Source organism: Mercenaria mercenaria, chromosome 1 (assembly GCF_021730395.1).
Source record: "Mercenaria mercenaria strain notata chromosome 1, MADL_Memer_1, whole genome shotgun sequence".
Classification (NCBI taxonomy): domain Eukaryota; kingdom Metazoa; phylum Mollusca; class Bivalvia; order Venerida; family Veneridae; genus Mercenaria; species Mercenaria mercenaria.
The window spans coordinates 71,462,167-71,482,191 of NC_069361.1; the positions used below are offsets into that span (position 1 = coordinate 71,462,167).

Sequence of the window (20,025 nt, forward strand, 5' to 3'; positions counted from 1 at the left end):
CCACTACAAGTATGTGCATATTATATGCATATTATGTACCCTAGTACAAACACTTATTTATCTTATTCATATTTCAGCGATATGCGTTTGCATATATTTCAGACATTAAAAGCGTTACGTATCTTGAATAAGAACAGAGCGGCAAGCTCTCGGGTCAACTTTGTATTTTGATAAAAAATCTGTTTGGTACTGCTTATATTGTATTGGACATAGCTTTCTAAGAAAGCCAGAGCTCAAACGCCAAATTCTTCATAATAAGTAATAAATGATTCATGGCGACAGACCATATACCTGACTGGAGTCCTATGTGAAGTAGAAACAAAGCGGACAATAGGACACATGAGTAGGGTGCTTTAAAGAAGTTTAATGAAATGAAAATAATTAGGAGTATGGTTTCTTATATATGATAGACATGTAGATTTTTTTTGCTTTTATTTTTAAATGACAAAAAAAAATCACATTTATTCATTTAATTCTTTAGTTGACATATGTTTTGTTTTAACATATTTAATATACTATTGGTCTTGTAGCATTTGCGTTTTCTACGTTTGAACATAAGGCCAGTGAAAGGCTGTCCATGTACTTGATTTAACTTAGTATAAATGTTACAGCTATGACGTTATATTGTTTGTTTTTTTATTGTTTTTTTATTTTGGTTTATGTGGATTTGGCTTTTCTATACCACTAAAACATTCTTTATTCTATTGCACAGGTATATATTTGGAACTTTTATTTAACTCTAGTTGTTGCTAGTCAGGGAGCACTCAAGGAAACAACTTGTTTATATTTGTAGTAAGAATTGTTAGTATTCTCGAAGGTGCGGGTAGGGCAGATGCCCATGAAGTCAATGTTTGTTTGTTTTGGGTTTAACGCCGTTTTTCAACAGTACTCACTTTAGAAGTTCAATGGTGTAGACCCTTCAAGGCAATATCTTTCATGGGTGGTGCGGTGACATTTTTTTTTTTTGTATTTTATGTTTGTCTTTTCATGTTTATTGTAACGCTACTGGTCTGTGACAATTTGTGTATTCTGTGTTTGTTGGACAGTCGATTTGATGTTTTGTTTTGACAGGTTGAATTTAGTCTTTAAGGAGTTTTCTGAGAATCTTTTCACTGTATTTGTGTAGGAATTTCTATTAATTCGGCAACGTTTCTTTGTGTTTGCTTCTTGTACGCTTGAAGTTAATGTAAGGTGTACCCTGGATGAGAATGGCGTAATATCTTTAAGGTAACACATATTTTGTGAAATTTTGTTTTACTTAATAATTAATATTTAGCAAGTGAAGCATAAAAATAACTGTCAGTTATTACGTACATGTATATTTAACAAATTGATTTAATTTCAAGATTCAGAAATGTGTCATAAACGCTGTGAAGGCGGAATACATGGCTTTGTAGTATTGATATCAGCCCTTCTTATATGGGTAAGTATCAAAAATCTCCTGCCTCTTTACCAGTGAAAGCTCCTGATTCGACTTGCAGGAGGTTGATTGGTTCCATTCCGCACAGTTCTATCCAAAAGCGTAAATGTGGTACTTGCTAAGCTCCGATTATTTCTTTGTCTAGCAATAAAATGGTATAAACGAATGCCTCTTCTCTCATACCCTCGTGGCGATGGATTCCATCAGGAATGAGGTGTCGAGAGTGATTAATATAAGTTGTAGAACTTCCTTCACAATCGACCTAAAATAAATTATGTTTAAACTAAAATATCTCCTTTTGTTTAACTTTTTACCAGTGAAAACTTTGATATATTTCAAAGGTTTGATTGCAGTTCCTATTACGTTTCAACAATAGTTCTAATTCAAAAGCAATAATTGTGTTTTTGTGCTTGTTTGCTTTCTAAGCTTCCCGATTATATTTTTCTAGATTATTGTTCTTAGAAAAAGTAAAATCGTATCAAACGAAATGTTTGAAACTTTCTTTATTGTTATATTTATTTCCATTATATAAAGATTATTGTTAGCGTTTTTATAAAGACCCAAAAACAGATAGAGCTTTAACTTTTAATATTTCCACATTTTATCCCACAATTGCTGAAAACATTTATTTAATGGAAAATGGCCAGTTATGATCATTTTTGATTACCAGTTTTAAACTACCAGGTATGTTAAAAAATATGAAAATATTTTCAAGTAATGCAAGAGGTATTTAAAAATGTATCATGCAAGTGCCATTATTCAGCTCTTTAATAAAAACAAGCGGTAATCCATTTATACAATAAAAAACGAATCAAACATTATTCAGCATATATTACCTTTTTTAATGTCGTGGGAAACACGCTTATCTACAAAATTATATATATCTTTTAATTTTTATATACATTGTACGTTTTATACCCAGCCAAGTATGTCGGATGAACATAAGTAGTCATATTATTTTACTGAACGTTTAGCACAATTTAGTACAGTTAACTGAAACTAAACGTGAAGACAAAATAAAAGCAACGTCGCTGTCAAGATAAATGACAATTTTAGAAAAAGAGACACACAAGCCCGCAGGATTGTTGTTGACCGGGACTGAAGGTCCCGGATGGCTTCCTAACATAAACAACACTACGCCCCAAGCGAGACTCGAACCCACATTAGTGAGGGACATTAATCACTCGGCCACGGAGGCCCCTTGTTCTTGGAAACGGTCACAATGTCTTAATTATCTCTATTCTGGATGCTCAAATCAACAACACCACCAAAAGCATGTATGCAAGGTGATTAAACGGTTATTTTTTTATTTCTAGTCATTTCCCATATTTTTCCCTATCCCTTTCACTTAAAGAAATTGGGTTAACAGGAACACAATTTCCAGAATAGGAAATGTATACTTGAGTTATTTTGATTATGAAACGTTTTCAACATTTTGACATCTTCATATATTTTTGGTGAATTCTGGGAGATATTAAAAAAATACCTACTGATACTTCCTTAAATCGTTGGTAAGATTCGTAAATAAACAATCGCATAAGTTACATGCGATTCGGTATATTCGCGTTTGTTGACTAACTTTTTCCTAACGACCGATTCCAAAAAGAGTAAACAGCGACGCAATAATAAGTATTCGGCCTTGATACAGCATTTAAAATACAAAAGTCCTGTATCAACAGACCGCGAATTGCCTCGTTAATACACAATTTTTCTCCCGTTAACAAATACCCGAATCCAGAGAAAAAAGTAGTATTTATGCTAAAATGTTAATTCTTGGTTGATATGTCATTACATGTTTAGGTTTGTACGTTTGGAACATCGGTGTCTATTGGACTTTACAATGATAACTTTCAGCGAGCGTTCAATGCGGGATATGCTGAAGTGTCCTTAGTCGGAGCCATTAATTTAGGAGTTTCGTTTGGAGCAGGTTTGTTTTCTCTTTAAATGCAATCCAGATTATAACTCTTCTTAAATGATTCAATAAAGAGAAATTATATTTTCAAAGATACTTGAAGAGTATCAGTGTTGAAAATTATCATATCTAATATTGGAAATCAGACTTGAGTAACACTGCATGCATAAAAAGGTTGTAGAGTCACATATGTTTACATAAATTTTTTAGGCCCATTCGCCGGGACACTTGCGTCAAGGTTTGGTCACAGAAAGCTTGCCGTGCTGGGTTCTATATTTAGCAATATTGGACTTGCTGTGACAGCATTCTCTCCCAGCATTGTGTATATGTATTTTTTCTTTGGTGTCCTAAATGGCAAGTGGATGTATGCATACACATTTAGTCATGATATGTAATTCAACCTTGACTTTAGTACCAAGTATTTTACATTTCAACATTTTCTAATACAAATTACATTATTCTTGTATCTATGGTAGAGGAACAAACTTATATATTAGCTGAATTTTAACAACACTCAAGAAAAAGTTGCATACTTATATTCCTGACATACGTGATCTGCACTGGCTGTTGTTTACCTAAAATACACTGACCTAACTAAAGTAATGGAACACAGGATTTCCGGTGCCCGAAATCTCCATCCTACAACTCCGGTTGTAAGATGTAAATGACGCATAATGAACTACATGTAAAAGATTCGGGCAGTAATTGTTATTTTTCTACGTAAAAGCAAATATATCCTCCTTATACCTTAAAATAAATTTCTAGACTAAAAAAAAACTTGTGTTAAGGTAGTTCTGCACGTTTGGGTCAAACATTTTTTCTATAATATAGAATTTTATCAAGCCCTGATTTTTCACAACTTTAGAATATACTAAAAGAATTCGGCAAATACAAAACATAGGGTCGCGTGCTTGATTTAATGCTAGACTGTTTTGAACCTAACACAAGTTGTCATAATGGAAGTCTGTGGGAAAATCACAGTTTTGAAAACATGTTCACAAACAGGAAATCTTCTATACTGTATCTCGCAGTCGGAAACATATGGTCTGTAATAAAGTAAAATAGTAAATAAAGTAAAATAAAATGCATATGTCCGTGCGCTTGTGTTTAAATGTTTTTTATCCGCATATTTCAAGAATAAGCGGACTTATTTAACGTGTTAAACGTAATGTGCCTTTAAAAAGACAGTAACTTTGGCGTTTTAATAAATTTACTCATGGGTTGCTGTTGATTCATGAAATGATTTTCATTTCCGTATTACGAGTCCAGGCTGTATTCTAAATTATCCGGTTAAATGACGTTACGCCATTACTTCCATTTTATCAGACTTGCAAACTACCTTAAGATATAACATAACGTTTCATTGCAGATGATATTACAAAACGGGAACTATTACGTTGCTTTTGCCCTTGTAATGTCATGACGTATGTCCTGTTTCGTACAGATATTAAATTGTCGCGCTTTCTTTGATAACCTACTGCAAGGAAAAAAGTGTTATAAGAAAGTTATTTGTTTCATTTTAAATCTTCATTTGATGAATTTGGCATGCAAGAAAAAGATTATGTCACTGGTTGTATGTGCAGATGGGAATATCCGGCTCGTGGGTAGCTGTTAACGCGGTATTTTATTACGATCGCACCTACAACCAGTGAAATAATCTTATATTATTGTACACCGGTGCTGATAAGCTCCATCTTATAAGATGACCTTCATGCTGTATACCGAACTACATCAATGTAGTAGATTTATGTAATTTCTCTTTGTTCCTTAAAACACATTTCTCATTTAAAGAAATCTTTTATGAAAAAAAAAATAACATAACATTACGCTGCAAGTGATGAAACGAAATCGGAATTCAACATTATTAGTTGTTTTCAAAACGTCATGACGTTTTTCCTATTTACGGACGTTGATTTACTGCAATTACTAATTGCTTCTAAACGCTGCTGTGAGAAAACTGTGCTCTAAAGAGTCAATAGTTTGATTTAATTTTTACTTTTATTTGTTTAATATGGCATGCAAGGAAAACATTCTGCAAATGGGACGGTCCGGTTTACGAGTAACTGTTTGCGAGGTAACTCGACAGAGTCCGTTACCACCTGAACAGTTACATGTAATCTCAAGCAGGATATTTCAGTCTGCATCTACATCCAGTAAAAGAATCCTATATCGTTCACCAAAACTTACATTCTGTCAATTGTATAATGACTGTTTCAGCGCACTTTTACATTTTAGGCTTTGGCAATAGCTTGATGACTGTTTCAGCGCAAGTTCTTTGTGGATATCACTACAGTAAATATCGGGGTCTGACATCTAGCATTGTACTATCAGGTGTCGGAATAGGAGCGACTGTATTTCCTATTATCATTGGAGAGCTAATTACGTCCTTCGGTTGGAAAGGTTCCTTATTACTCTTATGCGGCATCAATACACATCTTTTACCATTTGGTTTACTTCTATTACCTGTGCCGGAACAGAATAACATTAACAAAGAATTAAATAGAGAGGCAAAGCCAGAGCAAGTTAACATTAACAATGAATTAGATAGAGAGACAAAGCCAGAACAAGTTAGCATTAACAAAGAATTAGATAGAGAGACAAAGCCAGAACAAGTTAACATTAACAAAGAATTAGATAGAGAGGCAAAGCCAGAGCAAGTTAACATTAACAACGAATTAGATAGAGAGACAAAGCCAGAACAAGTTAACATTAACAAAGAATTAGATAGAGAGACAAAGCCAGAACAAGTTAACATTAACAACGAATTAGATAGAGAGACAAAGCCAGAACAAGTTAACATTAACAAAGAATTAGATAGAGAGGCAAAGCCAGAGCAAGTTAACATTAACAAAGAATTAGATAGAGAGACAAAGCCAGAACAAGTTAACATTAACAAAGAATTAGATAGAGAGGCAAAGCCAGAACAAGTTAACATTAACAAAGAATTAAATAGAGAAGCCAAGCCAGAACAAGTTAGCATTAACAACGAATTAGATAGAGAGACAAAGCCAGAACAAGTTAACAGTAACAAAGAATTAGATAGAGAGACAAAGCCAGAACAAGTTAACATTAACAAAGAATTAGATAGAGAGACAAAGCCAGAACAAGTTAACATTAACAAAGAATTAAATAGAGAAGCCAAGCCAGAACAAGTTAGCATTAACAACGAATTAGATAGAGAGACAAAGCCAGAACAAGTTAACAGTAACAAAGAATTAGATAGGGAGACAAAGCCAGAGCAAGTTAACATTAACAAAGAATTAGATAGAGAGATAAAGCCAGAACAAGTTAACATTATCAAAGAATTAAATAGAGAAGCCAAGCCAGAACAAGTAAACATTAACAACGAATTAGATAGAGAGACAAAGCCAGAACAAGTTAACATTAACAAAGAATTAGATAGAGAGGCAAAGCCAGAACAGGTTAATATTAACAAAGAATTAAATAGAGAGGCAAAGCCAGAACAAGTTAACATTAACAAAGAATTAGATAGAGAGGCAAAGCCAGAACAAGTTAACATTAACAAAGAATTAGATAGAGAGGCAAAGCCAGAACAAGTTAGCATTAACAAAGAATTAGATAGAGAGGCAAAGCCAGAACAAGTTAACATTAACAAAGAATTAGATAGAGAGGCAAAGCCAGAACAAGTTAACATTAACAAAGAATTAGATAGAGAGACAAAGCCAGAGCAAGTTAACAGTAACAACGAATTAGATAGAGAGACAAAGCCAGAACAAGTTAACATTAACAAAGAATTAGATAGAGAGATAAAGCCAGAACAAGTTAACATTATCAAAGAATTAAATAGAGAAGCCAAGCCAGAACAAGTTAACATTAACAAAGAATTAGATAGAGAGACAAAGCCAGAACAAGTTAACATTAACAACGAATTAGATAGAGAGGCAAAGCCAGAGCAAGTTAACATTAACAAAGAATTAGATAGAGAGACAAAGCCAGAGCAAGTTAACAGTAACAACGAATTAGATAGAGAGACAAAGCCAGAACAAGTTAACATTAACAAAGAATTAGATAGAGAGACAAAGCCAGAGCAAGTTAACAGTAACAAAGAATTAGATAGAGAGGCAAAGCCAGAACAAGTTAACATTAACAACGAATTAGATAGAGAGACAAAGCCAGAACAAGTTAACAGTAACAAAGAATTAGATAGAGAGACAAAGCCAGAACAAGTTAACATTAACAAAGAATTAGATAGAGAGGCAAAGCCAGAACAGGTTAATATTAACAAAGAATTAAATAAAGAGGCAAAGCCAGAACAAGTTAGCATTAACAACGAATTAGATAGAGAGACAAAGCCAGAACAAGTTAACAGTAACAAAGAATTAGATAGAGAGACAAAGCCAGAGCAAGTTAACATTAACAAAGAATTAGATAGAGAGATAAAGCCAGAGCAAGTTTACATTAACAAAGAATTAGATAGAGAGGCAAAGCCAGAACAAGTTAATATTAACAAAGAATTAAATAGAGAAGCCAAGCCAGAACAAGTTAGCATTAACAATGAATTAGATAGAGAGACAAAGCCAGAACAAGTTAACAGTAACAAAGAATTTGATAGAGAGACAAAGCCAGAACAAGTTAACATTAACAAAGAATTAAATAGAGAAGCCAAGCCAGAACAAGTTAGCATTAACAACGAATTAGATAGAGAGACAAAGCCAGAACAAGTTAACAGTTACAAAGAATTAGATAGAGAGACAAAGCCAGAGCAAGTTAACATTAACAAAGAATTAGATAGAGAGATAAAGCCAGAACAAGTTAACATTATCAAAGAATTAAATAGAGAAGCCAAGCCAGAACAAGTTAACATTAACAAAGAATTAGATAGAGAGACAAAGCCAGAACAAGTTAACATTAACAAAGAATTAGATAGAGAGACAAAGCCAGAACAAGTTAACATTAACAAAGAATTAAATAGAGAAGCAAAGCCAGAACAAGTTAACATTAACAACGAATTAGATAGAGAGGCAAAGCCAGAACAGGTTAATATTGATAAAGAATTAGATGTTAAATCAAAGACAGACAACTGGTCAAAAAGACAAGAAAATGAGAGCCAGTATAAAATGTCTGAATTATTGAGAAATGAGAAACACACTGTAAGTAACTGTATCTTGTTTTGTGTCAACAAAGTGAAGACGTATTTCGGACAGATTGCCAACCCTGAGTTTATTACGTTTCTATTTAGCAATGTCATATACAATATGGGATATGGAGCAGCAGTTATTTTCCTTCCACAGTACATCATCTCGACTGGTTTAGACCTAGAAGATGCATCTTTATTAATGATGCTTCTGGGAGGTGGCTTGTTCGTAGGCTGTATAATAAGTGGGCTGTTTAAACCGGAGTTTCAGTCGCTTGTCTATACCATTGGTTGCTTCGGATTTGGTACTTTCTTGGCATTGATGGAGTTAACTACAAAACGCGGGTACACATTCAGTTTGTCTTTTATTGCCGGTGTAATGAAGTATTTCGACCCCCATAGAATAACGACCCCCCGGTCATTATTCTATAGAAAATGTGACTCCTTTCCTGTAAAATATTGACTCCCCTTATAAAAAACTGACTCCCTTTGAAAACTCTATAGAAGAACGACCCCCGGTCATAATTCTATAGAAAAACTGACCCCTCCAAGTAAAATACTGACTCCCTAAAGATGACTCCCTTCGAATCTCATAGAATAACGACCCCGGTTATTATTCTATAGAAAAAGTGACTCCTTCCATGTAAAATACTCACTGCCGAAATTACTACATTCGAACTCTCATACAATATCGATTCCCGGACATTATTCTATTTAAAAAAGTTACTCTTTCCGTGTAAAACACCGGCTCCTAAAAAGACTTTCGACGATAATATCTATTAAAAAGTGATCCCCACCAAACCTAACGGACATTTTTACTAGATCTACAACTCTAATACCCTCCATTGCCAATAGTTAACATTTTGATTGTACTACTACTACAGGTGCTGCTACTTCTATTGCTATTACTACATGTACTTCTTCTTCTTCTACTACTACTACTACTACTTCTACTACTACAACTGCTACTACTACTACTACTACAACTGCTACTACTGATACTACTATACCTGCTTCCACTAATACGTCTTGTACATCTACCTCTTCTTCTCCTGCTGCTGTTGTTGCTGTCACTTATTGCTCTGCTGCTGCTGCTACTGCAACTGCAACTGTAACTGCCACTACTACTACTACTACTACTACTACTACTTCTACTTTCTATTGTTTTCGCTACCGTACTTTACTGCCACTGCTAAATATTGCAACTTCTATTAATACTAAGTTCTATGCTAGCAGTTTCTTGTGCAGTTTTCTTCTGAAGAATTACTTCATACCGAAGTTTGCAGGGATTATAGACACTGGTGTGTTTTGTGAACGTATTGCGAATTGTTATTTTCCTGAAAAAAAAATGTATACACCAAGATACAGCGTCTAGAGATAGAATCCCTTTTCTCGTTGCGGAATGCTCTGATTTCTGTGTCAAGTGATGGTATCTGGGGCTAATGGTCGAACGGAAGGACGGACGGACGGACGGACAAGGGCAAATCTATATGCCCCCCTCCCCCGAGTGGGGGCATAAAATGCAGCAGTTAGGCCTTAGATACATGAGTTATCACTAAATTTGACCAAATGACTGGGGGTCGTTTTTTTTATGGGAGTCAATATTCTTCGTGAGGTTCAGTTTACTTCACGTGGGGGAGTCATAGTACTTTGATCTGGAGGTCATAATACTATGACCGGGGGGTCACTTTTTCTATAAAATAATGACCGGGGAGTCATTATTCTATGGGGGTCGAAATACTTCATTACACCGGCGTTTTCTCGGGATTTCAATTTGCTCCTGTTTATATTATCACTTGCAACATTCTTAGTATCAAAGTGATTGGGGTCGGCTTCGGCTTTGTGATGTTCGCAGTTGGTGTTGGATTGACAGCCGGGCCTCCTGGTGCAGGTAAGTATGTAATACACAACTAATATTGAACGTTCTGCATTTCATTAAAGGCGTACGCTAGAATTCCCTGTATATGAGATGGGCGAAAATTTTCCCAATAACAGAATTTCTTTAAACTTTGGATATTGAAGGACAATCATCTAAGAAACAAAAAAATGCAATAAAAATCATAGGTCACCGGATTCGAAAAAGAGTTATCTGCCCTTGAAAACGTCATTTTTGGGGGGAAAGCCATTTTCAAGGGCAGATAACTCTTTTTCGATACCGGTGACCTATGATTTTTATTGCATTTTTTTTGTTTCTTAGATGATTGTCCTTCAACATCCAAAGTTTAAAGAAATTCTGTTATTGGGAAAATTTTCGCACCAAATTCTAGCATACGTCCTTAAATACATATTTTACTCTATTAAATGGTAAATGAACTAGTACAAAGAATTTGTTTACCAGCTTTTGAGTATTTTAAACGAATAGAACTGTAATTAACTGGGACATATTTTCTTACATTGATCATCGATACAAAGTTTAAAACTGATATCAGCCGTGCCATGAGAAAATCAACATATTGGCTTTGCGACCAGCATGGATCCAGACCAGCCTGCGCATCCGCGCAGTCTGGTCAGGATCCATGCTGTTCGCTAACAGTTTCTCCAATTCCAATAGGCTTTAAAAGCGAACAGCATGGAGCCTGACCAGACTGCGCGGATACGCAGGCTGGTCTGGATCCATGCTGGTCGCACACCCACTATGTTGGTTTTCTCATGGCACGGCTTATATCTACTTCATTTGTTTAGGGATTGTAGGGAATAAAAGTCATTTCTCATTGGAATTTGCTAAACTTCCGCCACTTTCTTCTTGCTTTCTTTAAATGATATGAGGGACACTGCACCCTCGGCGTCAGCTGTTGTTGTATTAAATGAAACCTACAGACTGTATAATTAAGTGATGAAAGTGTATATAATTCATCTGTTCTGATCATTAAACAGCATCTCATTTTAAATGATGATGATGATGACAATGTAAATATACTCATTTCCGAAAAACTATGTTCAGTTTACGTTTGACGTCTTGCTACGTAAGACGTCGATTTATGTTACTCGCAGATGAAGTAGGTCCAATATACCATCGAATGAAAAGGCCCGAAGTACAAAGAAAAGTTGTTTGAGTTTTGTTTTTAGGTTTTTGTTCAGGTCCGTATGAAAGATCATTTTAATGATGCATACAATGTACTATAGCATAAAATCATTTTGGGCAGTATAACTTTAAAGAACATAACATTTAAAACAAGAAATGCACATATAAGTATAAACTGCACACTTACCAGAAAAAAAGGTAATACTATTTTGTTTTAGCAGTCTCAAGCCGGGCAGTATGGAAAAGAGTTTTATTTGTTGTACCTGTGTGGCTTAAGTACTCTGGGAAGGCCAAGCATTTCAATATAAATCTTTATGAGCTTTCCGATCGGGAAGTCAAGTTTCGATTTTGTGTAATTTTGAAATTAAATTATTTCCACGTACAATAAAAGTGCTATTAGGATATTTAAGAAATGAGAACGGTAGAAATTTAGATCGTATTCTCAAGTTTACGAGGGGTGATCAATAAATACCCGAAAAAAGGGCTCTGATTTCTTCATGTATCATCAAAAACCAATGAAGATTAGGGGATACTGAGTTGATATTGTCCGTTTTAATCGACCTGGCGGGCGGAGTTTCGCGATGGTCCACCGCATTATTGTGCAGGGTATGTAGTATATTCGGCAACCTGATTTCTTATTCAGTGCCCATTTACTTTACATTGTAACCAATGAAGCGTTGAATTTTAGTCGTTGGTTACGTAATTAAACAATTATATTGCTCTACCTATTTTACTCGTTTTTTGAGATTACCATTATTTGCATAAGTCAGAGATTAACCCCGTCACACGAGGTCGAATAAAACGCACAATATGTAAAATAGTATTTTCTTTAGAAAAATAAAAGGTAAATGCTAGTCCCCATGGCAACGTCATCTGACGTCATCCGGCCCGATTTTGTCTCTTTTTCTATTTTACTCGCGCTAAACGGTGCCCCTAAAGTGACATGTTACGTACTTTTTTTCCACTTAGGTAATGTTTGACATTTTTTACTTCGTTTAAATGATTTCGTTTAAACGAAATAAAAAGAAGTCTCACATTACCTAAGTGGAAAAAAGTGCGTAACATGTCACTTTAGGGGCACCGTAAAAACAATACTTGCCACTAACCATTTTTCAAGCTACTTTTTCTTAATTGTTTAGCAGGTGTAACATTAACTTTTGACCCCGTTGAAAATTGACCCCATGGGTCATTTTTCAACGGATTAATGACAAATTTTCAACGTTGAAAACTGACCCGTCTCGTTATTTAATGATCCACCCACTCGTAAAAAATTGACCCTCGTTGAAAACTGATCAACTATAGTCAGGTCATATTTCAACGTTGAAAACTGATCCCAATAGTCTTACGCAATATGTCTATTACCATACAGATGAAAGATTAATATTTCTGTATTTCTTCAGTAGGTATACATTCGAGCGCGCCGCGAGCTAATAATACTTCTAATTATTTGCCAATTCATCGGCAATAACTCTGAGATACTGGTCAGAAAAAGAAGTTAAAACCCATCTACACATCTTTGGATGTTTATTAATGAACTGATTAATTACAGTCGGGTCATAATTCAATGTTAAATTCAAAAGCTCTCATCGATTTTGAGCCGATGGTTCGAGGCACAGTAATGACCTGATTGTTTATTACACATAATTGAATCACTTGTGTATATGTGATTATAATCAGACAAAAAGAAATTATTTGTTCTAGTATTTAACGAGAGAAAATTGCCTAGTGTAAGATAAGACACTATATCAGTTTTTGGTGAGCAATTTGGCAAAACATTTGAAAAACATGTCTCTAGTTAGGACAAACGAAACTTAAAACGACTTTTCATAATTTTTCAGATTTTGAAGCAATTATCAGGTGGGACACTTTTAATTCCGTGCTTTCAGCGGAAATTAGGACACTTAATTGCTCTAAGCGTTTTGTGACATACGCGATCTCGCTAGAAAAAGGCGTAGTTTATGATAACCGGCTAAGGACGGAAATACTACAGCGAACCTAATTGTTGATCATGATATGTAGAGAGTTTGGCTGTACGATTTCCGCATAAAGGTTCGGAATGTGCGCAATACTATCTCATTTCATAGAGTGGTTCGACTTGATCCACCCATAATATATTAGGCATTCGTATCAGTTAGTGTTTTGCTTTTGGTCATGTAAAGGTGTTGAAAGTTATGTTTAGACCCGGTCGGTATTTACGTAGGGGTCATTTTACAACGTTGAAAATTTACCTCCTGGGCCATTTCAACGTTACACCGCCATTACATGACAGGCTATTTCTAAAAGCCATATCTGTACATTCTATAAATGAATTAAAACAGTAGATTATACAAGTTCGTAAAATGACCCTAATTATGAGATAAAATTTCAAACCTGGAAGACAAAAATATATATATATATATTGTTATGATCGGAAAAGATGCTCCCTGTGTGGTAGTCACCCAACCATCTATCGGAAATCATTGTGTTAAATTTTCGATAACAGTTCCCTGTCCAACATATAGATGATCTTGCCTACCTACCTCCGGAAAGTTGTCAGTTTGAGCCTGGGCTCGGCCTTGTGAAATTATTTTTAAGAAGCTATCCAGCAAGCCTGTGATAGTTTCTGGTTCTTTTCAGTGTGTTTCTGCATTACAAACAGACGATCGACGTTTAATTTAGATTTAGCTAACCGTTAAAAATGACCCCATTACTGATAAATATTTAACGACTGATCAGGTCTCAACGACTTTTTGATCACAATTTAATGTTGAAATGTTGGCAGGGTTAATTCTCAACGTTGAAAAATGACCTAGGGTCAATTCTCAACGTTGAAAAATGACCCATGGGGTCAATTTTCAACGGAGTCAAAATTTAATGTTACACCGGCATATTGTGTTGGTCATCGCTTGAAAATCAGTGTAGAACGGAGGCATTAGGTAACATTATGTATCGAAAACGAAGGAACAGACAAATGCTATGCTGCAAAAGATTAAAATGACAATGACTAAAGAAAACAAATGTTCAACAGTGGAGCGGATTTGTTTAAAAGTGGTCGGGAGAATATTGCTAACGACTTGTGCTACAGACATGAAAAGTAACGTCCAGTCACGTTTTATAAATCAAAGAGCTCATTGATGCGGCATCCCAGTTCAGTGTCCTATTTCATCAATACTTCAGGAATATCATATAAACAGTATTTACTTATCCGAAAGAAGACCCAGATATGCATTGAATGGTGGTTTTAACACTGAAACAATGGTAATCACGAGTTGAATTTATTAATTGTGTGTGATATGACAGTGTCATAATGACGTTAGGACGCTTTTGAGGTAATGACGTTGCTTAGGAGACGATGAAAAATCTTTCGCATATTCTGAAATTTTTAATTATAACTATTCGCTATAACTATGTTCATATCTGCCATATTACCAAATTTTAGCAAAATGGGACCAGAAATAAAGATACTATGGCACTTTTCCAGGAATTTTTAACACCCCTCGTACAATGGTTTATTTCATTTAATGATACCAGGCTTATCCTTATGCGTCAAGTCTTTTGAATGAGACAAGTTAAAAAAGGATGACTTTACTTCCCGATCGGGAAGTAAGTACTAGTTACTATATTTAGCATCTAGTTTCCAATTAATGAAGTTGGGAAAAATCCAGCGGCTGAATTCCCGAACGGGAAGTTTCTCCTACGGCAGTCGTACATTGAAATCAATTTGGATCTTCAACCACACCTTTGTATTTTAATGACGTAAACCAGATTACATCCAAAATTCATACATGTACCAAATAATGATAAGAGGTAAATAAGAGTTTGTTTATACGATTTAGATTTAAACTTACTTACAAAACAATATATTTAAGACGGACTTCTATCCTTTTTTACCTAAAGAACAATAAAATTACGAACGAATTGATGTTATGTAATAACAAGCACTTTTTAAGTATTAATCAAGTTTCTAATTTATTTCTTTTTACAGGAGCTCTGATTGATTTATTTGGAGAGACCAACAACGTCTTATTTTTCAACGTATTCGTAACAGTACTCTCAGGAATAATGATGTTTCCTTTTCTAATCCGACAACGCTGCCGAAACAGTAAAGCTGCAGTATTCGAGTTGTCTTTACCATAGTTCTCTCAAAGCTCAAGTGAAAACATTCTTGAAGGACTTTCTTATTTTATGTTTTTCAGTAGGTTATTGAAATGTACGCTGGTACGGTTTCCTTGACTGTTCAAATAAAGAAGTTGTTGTTTTCAAACCGGATGTAGTAAATAACGTTGAAGTTTACGGAAATGACGTCATAACGTTGACGTTAAACGTGTAAGATTTGTGCGGATTTTCGCCGTTAAGAAAGGTGTAAAAATGGCATTATTTAAGGTGAATGAATGATAGAAATATACACATTTTGGTGTGCGCTGACTAGGGTCTGTTGCGTTGTCAAGGATACCGTTAATTGTTCCTATAGATGGTCGATTATTATTTCGCTCCATATTTTATCTGCAACTGAATTGATCTTTTTGATAATGCAGTTTCAGGTGTATTGGAATAAAAATAAGTTATGAACAATTTATACGAACTTCGCGATCACTCCTCGTCTTTTGTCTTTATAGTTTCCCAGTTTTATACATGGATGTTATCAAATTGAGTTTCACTGAAACGGAATTAAAACTCAAAATCAGTTCAAAATATATACATAATTATTTTTATTATGTGATATTCATAAATTAATTAAAGATATCAGAAACTATGAATAAGTGGTAAAAACGCCGCACATCCCTCTTTACTGTCCGAGAGCTCATTCATGTAAAATGTCCTTTCTGAGAGCCCCTGTTTCTTTGCTTGTGTAATGATGTTCTCGCGCTCGGATTTATATGACTTTACACAGTCAACTGGAACGATTCAACAACACGAAGAACACAGTCATGTAAAATGTTCTTTCTGAGAGCCTCTGTTTTCTTGGTTGTGTAATGTTGTCGGGCTCGGAGTTATACGACTTTACACAGTCAGCTGGAACGATTCAACAACGTGAACAACATAGTCATGTTATATTATCTACTAATACATTTCTCATGTATCAAGTTGCACTATCACTAAGGCAAGTTTTTCAGACGTTCAATAAAAAAAGAGACGCTCATATAGGAACGTGTTCATTTTTAAAAGCATGCTGTCTTTAACAAATTTAATATAGGATCGATTTTCTGAATATTATAAGCATTAGTGTGTAAATATAAAACTAATTTTATTGAATTGTGCATACATTTTATTTTTTATTCTGATATGCTTTTCTTTGTTAAAACACTCTTTCGCTGGAATGACGTCACGTTAACATGCGGCGACGTCAATTGTTTTGTTGCGACCAAGAAACAGCGCTACTATATTTTATCTACTGTTTTATAATAAGGGCATATCAGAATGGAAATGATTTATACCAAAACCGTGTTTTAACACTTTTTATGCATTCGGGCGGTAAAACGTCGTACAAATAATTTTACTCGGGCTGCACACTCGTGAAATTATTACACCCAACGTAGATCTATAACCGCCCATCGTGCATAAATAATGTTAAAACACTCTTTTGCTATAAATTATTTCTTAACTGTAAATGTTTATTCTTTATAGTAGAATCAGTTCACCATCTTTAGATTTTATTCGTTGTACCACCGTGTAAGCATATGTCTTATAAAAATGAAAAAAAAAACGAGATGGCTTTATTCGTTCCACTATTATTATCAGATAACCTCATGCACTATTTTCCAAAATATTGCAGCAAACATTTTACATGTTCATTATCAATAGTTTTAAACGAACTTCGCCCACAAGGAGTTTCTATGGTCCGTTTTATAAATAAATGTAGGTCAAATTGGAGGACAGTGTGTGTTAGCGCATCATATGGCGGTGTTGGTCATAGAGTACAGCTATAATGGTTCCACCAGTATCAAGATCCTGTTAATTTTGCGTCGTTTGAAGTCATATTTTTTTGTTAAACATTATAACAAAATTACAGAAGAATTTTGCGTCCATTAATATGCGAAAATGTGATACTGGCACAAAACATCTGTTTCTTGCCGACTTTGTGCATCGACAAACGGAGAGACATGTACAATAAAGAAGATTCCCGTGAGCGCACGCTGTTGATGAAAATTGGTTTTTAATATACTCTTCCGGGTCCAACGTAAACGAAAAAAGGACTAATTTCCATCCTCATTACCTCTTTTTTCCTCCCCATTTTCTCATTTTTCCTCCTCATTGCCTCATTTTACCTTCTCATCGCCTCATTCCCTCCTCATCTCATTTTCCCTCGTCATCGCCTCATTTTCCTCCCCATTACCTCATTTTCCCTCCTGATGTCCTCAATTTCCCTCATTGCCTCATTTTCCCTTCTCATTTCCTCATATTCACTCCTCATTACCTTATTTTCCCTCCTCATTACCTCATTTTCCTCCTGATTTCCTCATCCTCCCTCCTCGTTACCTTCTTTTTTCTCCTCATTACCTCATTTTTCCTACTCAGTTCCTCATTTTACATCCTCATTGCCCCATTTCCCTCCCTCCTCATTTTCTTATTTTCTCTCCTCGTCGCTTCATTTCCCTCATTACCTCATTTTCCCCACCTCATTTCCTCATTTTCTCCTCATTTCACATCCTCATTACCTCATTATTCCTCCTCATTGTCTCATTTCCTTCCAACTTCCTTGTTTGTCCTCCTCACATCTTCATTTTACCTCCTCATTGTCTCAATTTACATCCTCGTCGCCTCTCATTTTCTTCCTCACTGCCTCATTTTCCTCCTTATTGCCTCATTTACCCCTCATCATCGGCTCCTTTTACCTCCTTTTCACCTCATTTTCCTCCTCATTTCCACATTTTCCCTCCTTATTGCCTCATGTCCCTCCTCATCGCCTCATTTTCCTTTTCATTACCCCATAATACTTCCTGATTGCCTCCGTTCCTCCTCACTGCCTTATTATTCCTCCTCATTTCCTCATTTTACCTCCTCATTGCCTCATTTTACATCCTCATCGCCCCATTTCCTTCCTCATTGCCTCGTTTCCCTCCTCATTGCCTCATTTTCCCTCATCATCGACTCATCTTACCTCCTAACCGCCTCATTTTCCCTTCTCATCGCCTCATTTTCACTTCTCATCGCCTCATTTTCCTCCTCATTTTCCCTTCTCATAGCCTCATTTTCCTCTTCATTATATCATTTTATAAGTGTTTTTCACAACTACTGATGAATATCTCTTTTGTGCCTCCTCATATTTTATTAAGTCTTACATTTATAAGAAAAAGAGTAAATCAAATATCCCAAAAACACTGCACTTGTCTTTTTTATCGCATTGAAAAAAAGATGATTTCTGTAAATATTATTTAGTTCAATTAGATTGTTGTGTATTTCTCCTTTCAAAATCAAGTACTCTATGGTGATTAACGTCAAAGGTCAAGTAATAAAGAGGCACTTCTCCATTGTAATACAATCGGTTTTGGGTGTTAAAGAAAGTTTAGTATCTGATCTTCAATCTTAATAGCTACAGAAACTTAATCTGAAAAAGAAGATGACCCATTGTGTGCATTCAATGAAGTTGGACATTTAAAATTTAATATAATATGATACTTTGAATATCTTTACCGATAGTAATGATATGCTGTATTGTTATACATTCATTCGATATGGTTATTGTTAAAATAACAAGAGCCATGTTATACATAGCTAATCCCCCCGCCGGGCATTTTATAATTGAAGGCTAAAGTTCCTGGCAAGTTATAGTGTCTGAAAGTATTAATTTTGGGGAAATCTATGAAGAACCGTTTAGTTGTGGTCCGCATCAGGGGTTTTAAAGATTGGAAGAAAGAATGTCAGTAGTGAGGTGGTTTACTGCTAAATTTTATTAATTTTCATGAACAGTATATCTATGATGTTTTTCTATATGGCTACTGTAAAAAGAAGGAATGGAAAGCTAACAGCGACAAATTTCCTTACTCTAGCAGCTGTATTTGTTAATGGAATGTTAATTTTGTGGTTGTTTAGTAATCATTGTAAGTCTTTTCTTATTTTAAATCAAAAAAAAACTCCTTACCAGGTAGAGATACCTTATATGTAATAAAATACACCTACAAATTGGAGAGTAACATCTATATTGTACCACAGAAAAGTGGTCTTGTTTTTTTCCCTACGGTCAATTATAAAAATGTTACAATATAAGTTATTTATAGTAACAACTAAGGGAAGTTAATCTTAAAAAAAAAAAAAAAAAAAAATTGCAAGTCCACACAAAAACCTCATCAGGTAGAGATTGGTCAAAATACACCTCAAAATTGGATATAGCATGCATGTTGTACTACAGAAAAGTGGTCTCGATTTTTCCCTACGACGAGTAATGAAAAAGTTACAATAAAAGCTATTTAAAGTAACAACAAAGGGAAGTCATTCTAAAGAAAGGAACTGCGCATGACACTTCGTCTCATGATGGTGTATTATTGTGCCAAGTTACATCAAAATCCCTCCATGCATGAAGAAGAAATGCTTCGGACAAAGTCATTCTTGTATCTGACCTTTGGCGTCTAAGTGTGACCTTGACCTTAGACCTAGTGACC

General features: G+C 35.1%; 1 protein-coding gene across 1 annotated transcript; it reads left to right on the top strand.

The window, feature by feature from the left end:
* Positions 1 to 5,584: 5,584 nt before the first annotated feature.
* On the top strand, positions 5,585 to 9,802 carry LOC128546369 (uncharacterized). The gene is made up of 2 exons (XM_053516847.1): positions 5,585 to 8,772; positions 9,790 to 9,802. Exons 1-2 carry the CDS (start codon positions 5,585 to 5,587, stop codon positions 9,800 to 9,802), a joined length of 3,201 nt encoding a protein of 1,066 aa, XP_053372822.1.
* Positions 9,803 to 20,025: the final 10,223 nt, after the last annotated feature.